General features: G+C 49.6%; 1 protein-coding gene across 4 annotated transcripts; it reads left to right on the top strand.

The window, feature by feature from the left end:
• The first annotated feature begins 966 nt into the window (after positions 1–966).
• On the top strand, positions 967–6810 carry LOC310892875 (uncharacterized protein). 4 transcript variants are annotated; one of them, XR_014578536.1, is made up of 12 exons: positions 967–1562; positions 1894–1950; positions 2172–2198; positions 2632–2652; positions 2795–2851; positions 3252–3272; positions 3415–3471; positions 4474–4589; positions 4776–4802; positions 5126–5143; positions 5294–5342; positions 5906–6810. XR_014578536.1 is itself a non-coding variant. In XM_083821112.1 (11 exons), the coding sequence occupies exons 1-10, from the start codon at positions 1488–1490 to the stop codon at positions 5318–5320; spliced, it is 387 nt and encodes a 128-aa protein (XP_083677238.1). In that variant the 5' UTR covers positions 967–1487; the 3' UTR covers positions 5321–5342; positions 5906–6804. The 4 variants fall into 4 exon arrangements, 2 of the variants coding, with proteins under 2 accessions (XP_083677238.1, XP_083677239.1); XM_083821112.1 differs by lacking the exon at positions 4474–4589 and having other exon boundaries at positions 5906–6804; XR_014578537.1 differs by lacking the exons at positions 4776–4802; positions 5126–5143.
• The last annotated feature ends 209 nt before the right edge of the window (positions 6811–7019 follow it).

Consider the following 7019-nt stretch of genomic DNA (forward strand, 5'->3'; position numbering starts at 1 on the left):
TGTATGCATTGGTGTAGATGCACTTCAATTGCGCTAGTGACCCTGTCACATTTGCTGGGCACCTCCAAGAAGAGTCTGTCTCTAACCCCTCCTCAGCCCTCTCTGGGGAATGAGTCTGCTGCTGCTGGGACTGATACTCCCATGCCTTCTCATTTCCTGGCTGGACAAACACATGTACCTCAACCTCTCCCCACCTGCTCTGTGTTCCAGCCCCCACCATCTCCAGGATCTCTGATGACATCTCCCTTGTCCTGGGGACACCAGCTGGTCCCAGGCCACAGCTGTGGAGCTCCCATTGTGGGGCAGGTCGGGGAGATAATCCCCTTCCTGTCCCTGTCAGCTCCATTCTGGCTAGCAGAGACATGGGTGTAATAGGTTATTGCCATGGGGCACCATTCGGGCTGGAGGTAGTATGTTGCCCCACACAAGCCTCAGTCCTTCTCTCCTGAACTGCTCCCTGAATCACTGGTCTCAGCCTTGCCCAGCCTAGTGGAAGGGGGCGGGGGGGGGGGGGGGAAGGGGAATGGTAAAATGGGGGGAGGGGGGGGCAGGAGCAGGGAAGGATGGAAAGCTTCAAACCTCCAACTGAAGGGTGCCCACTGCAGAAACACTTCTATCACCATGAGGCCTCTGGACCATTCTGGGTACAGCTTGCTCTCTGAATAGGCATCTCGTTTGATAACATTCGCAAATATTTATTGGAGATACTTTTCTCCTGTTTGCCAGCCCTGGACAGGAGCCTTGCACAGTCATTGCCAAAATAAGTGCCAGGTTCATTATGTCTGAAGACTGAGGAAAGTCAGAGCTCACAATGGCCTTTGCCCAAACCAAGGTTGTTTGAAAGTCATTACCTGGCATCCTCCTAGAGCAGAGGGCCTTGAGAAAGATATGGCACCAAGGAGATATTTCCCAGACAAGGAGAAGGATAGGGCTAAATCTGAATATGTTGTTTCATCCTGAGTTTGGGGAGACTTATTAAAACCAGTCATCAGACCAATGGTCTCTACAGAAAGGCTGGGATTATCCCAGGGAGTGGCAGGGTACCACCACACAGAGGTACAAATCATCTGTCAGTGGAACAAGGCAGCCCTGGGGCAGGGCCTGGCACCAGGGATTAGGGAGTGTTTCTTCATTTGAGGAAACTTTCCAAACTGCACTGTTCCACAGTTTGAACAAAGTGGCTTAATATCAAACATTGATCTAAAATGGAGTATGGGCGTGAAACTGCCAATGTCCCTCTTTGAAAGATCAAAACAAAGGTATATTCCCACAAAAGGGAGTGGTGGAGAGAGATTAGGAGACAGTGATAAGCCAAGGTTGGGGCATGTGATACCAGGAAAACCATGGGTTGGGTCAGGATATCGGGGCTGGCTCAGGCAAAGCTGATGTGGCAAGATCTGGCTGTGCCCTATAAATCCAGCCCCAGCCTCAGCATTGTATATTGACCCTGCCTGAAGGACTGAGTACCCTGTTGCAAAGAAGAAGCCATGAAGGAAGAGATCTGTGTTGCATTCCTGGCTGTTTGTCTCCTTGTGCTTGGAGGCACTAAGGCAGCTCCCCTGGTAGGAAAATTTGGAGGGACTGGGTGGTTCAGGATATATGGGGACCAGTCATGCCCCTGCGAGGGGACAATGAGAGGGAGGAGGTTGCCAAGGGACTGAGAACATCCTGGCTACAACCATAGTGGGTCCTAAGAGTGGGGGCATTAGGAGGATCTTATTCTCCAAGCTACCCACTAAGTATGAGGGGAGTGAGAAATAGAAATCTGACCCTATTTTCCCTCTGTCTTTGCCACTCACTCACTCCTGCTCCCCCTCCATCTTCCCCCACCCTCCCTCCTGCCGCCCCAGTCATGGCAGGACCACAGCTATAGCCTCTGTATATTCCTTCCAGGACTCTAACAGCTTTAATGGGAACAGTGCTGGGGATGGCAGCTTCAACAACAATGGGGTGAGTATGAAGGGATATGTGGCAGAATATGGAAGGGGAGAAAGAACATATCTCAGAAAACTGGAGTGATAAAACATGTATGTTGGGAGATAAATGGTTGACTGAGCCAGGAGAACTTGGGAAGAAGGTGGATTCCACAAATACCTAACATCAGGGCCCCAGGAGATGCACAGGATAATCCGTAAGCACCTATACACTCTCTTTCTCGCTCTTCCTTGCAGAATGACTTCGAGCCCCCAGTCATCTATGTGAGTATTGCAACAGACCACAGTGTCTATCGCATCAGAAACTAACAGGCAGTTGCCCTTTCTCTGTGCTCCCAAGGCTGGGTGTGGGGGAACAAAACCAGGAGCATCCTAGCCCTGAGGAGGCAGCCCTGGCCTGAGCCCTATCTGCTGCCTCATGATGGATCTGGTTTGTGAAAGAGATGAGCGGACCTCTGGAACATCCCCTGTCCCAGTCCAACTGTTTTCCCCAGGGTCTACACCCTTCCCCTCCCCTTCTTCTTCCCCTAAATGGTTGCACATAGACATAACTCTGCTCATGACCTGAGCTCTTTCCTCTGACCTGGCTTCAGGGCCCTTAACAACCTGGGAGATATAGGGAGTGTATGAAGGGGATAGATTTTGTGGTGAGAGCAAAGTAGCATCCTCATAACACTCTGCTCTCTCATCTTTTCAGGATCCTGTGGGTGATGCAGGGGTAAGTGTTTCCACTCTCAAGCAGCCATTCTTCCATTACCATCCCACACAGAGATCTTGGGTTTTCTTTGCCATGTGGTACACAGGAGAAAGGGCACCAGGAGCCCCTTGGTAGCCCCACTATAACAGTGTTTGTTTTTCAGAACCATGGCAGCTTCAACTGGAATAGGGTTGGTGACCGCAGCTTCAATGACAATGGGGTAAGAATTGAGGTCCTCCCTGGGATAACTAAGGAGGGATTTGGGGGAGGTAACCCACAATGTATTCAGTTTCTCCTTTGCTTAGGGTAAGGCTTGGCCCCTAACCTCTTGCACACTCTGGTTTGTGGATCTGGTTTGTGAAAGAGATGAGCGGACCTCTGGAACATCCCCTGTCCCAGTCCAACTGTTTTCCCCAGGGTCTACACCCTTCCCCTCCCCCTCTTCTTCCCCTAAATGGTTGCACATAGACATAACTCTGCTCATGACCTGAGCTCTTTCCTCTGACCTGGCTTCAGGGCCCTTAACAACCTGGGAGATATAGGGAGTGTATGAAGGGGATAGATTTTGTGGTGAGAGCAAAGTAGCATCCTCATAACACTCTGCTCTCTCATCTTTTCAGGATCCTGTGGGTGATGCAGGGGTAAGTGTTTCCACTCTCAAGCAGCCATTCTTCCATTACCATCCCACACAGAGATCTTGGGTTTTCTTTGCCATGTGGTACACAGGAGAAAGGGCACCAGGAGCCCCTTGGTAGCCCCACTATAACAGTGTTTGTTTTTCAGAACCATGGCAGCTTCAACTGGAATAGGGTTGGTGACCGCAGCTTCAATGACAATGGGGTAAGAATTGAGGTCCTCCCTGGGATAACTAAGGAGGGATTTGGGGGAGGTAACCCACAATGTATTCAGTTTCTCCTTTGCTTAGGGTAAGGCTTGGCCCCTAACCTCTTGCACACTCTTCAAGGACTGTGTCAGGACATTATTGAAAGTGTCACCACATGGAAACCCATTACTTCCCCTTGATCCTGTGCCAGCAGTACTATGCCACTCCCCAGGAAGAGTAGTCTTTTCTTCACCATGAAATTTCCAAGCTGTCTCAACTTGGACTCATTGTCTTTCTGCCCTTCACTGAGCCCATCCAGGAAGAGTTGGTCTCTGTGCTCTCTCCAGTCCCCTTTGAAGAAGGGGAGGATAGGGCCTCTACCACTTCATTTTGTTGCTTGTGAGGATACAAGGAATTAGTAGGTGGTAGGAGCTGGGAGAACTGAAGTGGCACTAGTTTATAGGCAGTTCAGGCTGTGGGCAGGTATGGGTTCAAGGAAAGATGGGTGATCCTGGAGATTCTGGAAGATGCCAGGAATTTGTTGGTAGTGTAAAATGAAAGAGACGGGTGTCCAAGATGTGGGAGTCCCAGAGAGACAGGAATGAGCTGGGAATTGTGAGATACTGGGCTGTAAGGTAAACTGGGTGACACTAACACATGAGGAAACAGGAAGGAGGAGCACTGTGAGACATTACAAATTCATAGATACATGAAGATGAGGAAACAACTAGACAACAGTGCAAAGCAGACCACTTAGGAAACACTGGAAAAGGGGAGTGAAATGATGGGGAGAACTGAGATGAAAGGGAAACACTGAGAACAGGTTGTCACACGAGTATGGGAGGTTCTAAAGTGGATTGCAAGATGGGGAACATTGGGTAGCAGTGGAACGTGAAGGAGGGAGATGTGGGTTTGTAGGTATCAGAACTTTGGTGCAGTCTCTTCTGCATCCTCACCAGAATGGTGTCACCTCCTTGTCCTTGGAGCCCACACCAGTTCTGTGCTCTTTCCCTCCTCAGTACAAACAAGAAAGGAAAACTCCCTCCCCTGACTCCATTAGCCTGCTCTTGCTAATGCATCCCACAGAATGCAGTGGATAGCTGATGAAAGAAGACCAGCAGATATCTCAGGGCAGGTGCTGTGTATTGTCTGGAAAGGGCCATGTCCATCAGGGCTTGGGAATGCCTAGTCACTCACTCTGTGGCCTGTATTTCCAGGGGTTCCACCCCCAGCCACTCCTGTACCTCCTGGTGCCCTTAGAACTCACCTCTGTCTCTCTCTCTCTCTCCCCCTTCCTCTTTCTCTCCCCAACTTTCCACAGAATGGCTTCGAGCCCCCAGTCATCTATGTGAGTATTGCAACAGACCACAACATCCATCTCATCAGGAACTAACAGGCAGTTGCCCTTTCCCCGTGTTCCCAAGGCTGGGTGTGGGGGAACAAAACCAGGAGCATCGTAGCCCTGAGAAGGCAACCCTGGCCTGAGCCCTATCTTCTGCTTCAGGATGGATTGGGTTTGCAAAAGAGTTGAGCGGACCTCAGGAACATCTCCTGTCCTGGTCCAACTATTGTCCCAGGGTCTGGGAGGGGTAGGGAGTGTACAAAGAGGATAGATTTTGTGGTGGGAGCAAAGTAGGGTCCTCACAATGTTCTGCTCTCTTATCTTTTCAGGATGTGGGTGCTGCAAGGGTGAGTATTTCCACTCTTAAGCAGCCCTTCTTCCCTTACCACACCACCCAGAGATCCTGGGTTGTCACTGCCATGCATTTCAGAGAGACTCAGGATAAAGGGCACCAGGAGCCCCTTGGTAGCCCCACTATAACAGTGTTTGTTTTTCAGAACCCTGTCAACTTTGATGATCAGTGACCACAGCTTCAATGACAATGGGGTGAGTATATGCATTCTCATCTTTTTAATAATGCACTAGGAAATTACTATCATCGTAAAATGAGAGGGTGTGGCTTTGAAGGGAAAAAATGTTGGGTTGAAGCAAAGGAATATTCTCAACACTACACTCATATTTCCACCATCTTCATGGTTTCTTCTAGACTCTATTTTGATGTCTCCCTTGCCATTTGGCCTCCTACTTTCTCAGACTCCATCTATTGCCTCTTCAGTGCGGAAGAAGTTTAACTAATTTCATGATTAGTCCCATTTGATCTTCTTAATACATCCCAGCCACATTCCAGTGAATCATGGCTGCAAGGTGCCCCAAGGTTCTACAAAGGGGATCATCTTCATGGATGTTTTGGGGGATGGAAGGGGTGATCATTCTACAGCTAAAACCCCTCAATTTCCTGAAGAGACTTAACTGCACACAATGTTTTCAACACTGACACACCTCTTTCTGCCTTGCAGAACAGATTTGAGGCACCAGTCACCTTTGTAAGCATTGGGAAAAAAAAAATAATAATATCACCGATTCTTTTCATCTTCTTCCCTGAATTACAGGACTCCTGAATAATTTCCCTCCACATTCAATCTACGGTCCCAATTTTGCCCTGTTCCTGAAGAGTTTTGCTTAAGAATAAAGAGATCCCATTATTGCTGGTGCAAAGGAAATAAACCTGGATCTTACACCACTGTGTTCTGGACCTTTTTTTATGTGTGTATGTGTGGCTTTTTCAGACACCAGTCCTCCTCCAGAATCCCCAATCTCTTCTCTTGCAACCAAGCTGGTCCCAAACTGCTGCAGATTGCTAAGTAACCTGGGTCAGAGCAGTTAATTATAATAACAGTTGGAGACCATGCTGTCACCCAAGGCATCTCAGGGTTTCCCTGCTGCCCTTTGGGAATATCTTTTCTTTCTGCCTCAACTGGATTTCACCTGTCCCAGTCTCTGCCTGTCATCTATGCCAGAGGGTTGGATTGATACCAAAGGCAGTGTAACAGTATGTTGAGTCGAGTCCCAAGGGCCATTGTGCCATATCGAGCTGAGTCAAGTTGTGAGGATAGTTGGGCAAGTCAAGTCATGAGGGCTGCCGGGTGGAGTCAAGTCAAGTCGAGGCGAGTTGCAAGGGCCTTCTGACCAAATCGAGCCAAGTGGCAAGGGCTGTCAGGCTGAGTAGAGTCGAGTTGCTAGGGCTGTCGGGCTGAATCAAGTCAGCTGCGAGGGCTGTCGGGCTGTGCCGAGTCGAGTTGTGAGGGCTGTTGGGCTGAATCAAGTCAAATCAGGAGAGCCGTCGGGCCGAGTCAAGTTGAGTTGAGATGGCCGTCAGGCCGAGAGGATTCGAGTCGTGAGGGCCATCTTAACGAGTCAAACTGAGTCGCGAGGGCTGTCGGGATGATTCCTGTCAAGTTGTGAGGGCTGTTGGGACAAGGCAAGTCGAGTCAAGTCGCAAGAGCCATCAGGCAGAGTCGAGTCGATTCGCAAGGGCCAGCGGGCCAAGTTGAGGTGATTTGTGAGAGCTGTCAGGCCAAGTTGGGCTGAGTCGAATCACAAGAGCCTTAGGGCTGAGTCGAATCAAGTCGCGAGGGGTGTTGGTTCGAGGTGAGCCAAGTTGCGATGGCATTCAAGATGAGTTGATTTGAGTCAAATCACAAGAGTCATTTTGTTGAGTCCAGC

The sequence above is a fragment of the Anser anser genome (genome assembly GCF_964211835.1).
Source record: "Anser anser genome assembly, chromosome: 1".
Classification (NCBI taxonomy): domain Eukaryota; kingdom Metazoa; phylum Chordata; class Aves; order Anseriformes; family Anatidae; genus Anser; species Anser anser.

Bases quoted from the DNA above. Each gene is read 5' to 3' on its own strand.
- LOC310892875 (XM_083821112.1), top strand. From the start codon at position 1,488: ATGAAGGAAGAGATCTGTGTTGCATTCCTGGCTGTTTGTCTCCTTGTG. The intron at 2,199-2,631 runs GTGAGTATTGCA...TCATCTTTTCAG, and splicing joins TCGAGCCCCCAGTCATCTAT to GATCCTGTGGGTGATGCAGG. The intron at 3,472-4,775 runs GTAAGAATTGAG...AACTTTCCACAG, and splicing joins GCAGCTTCAATGACAATGGG to AATGGCTTCGAGCCCCCAGT.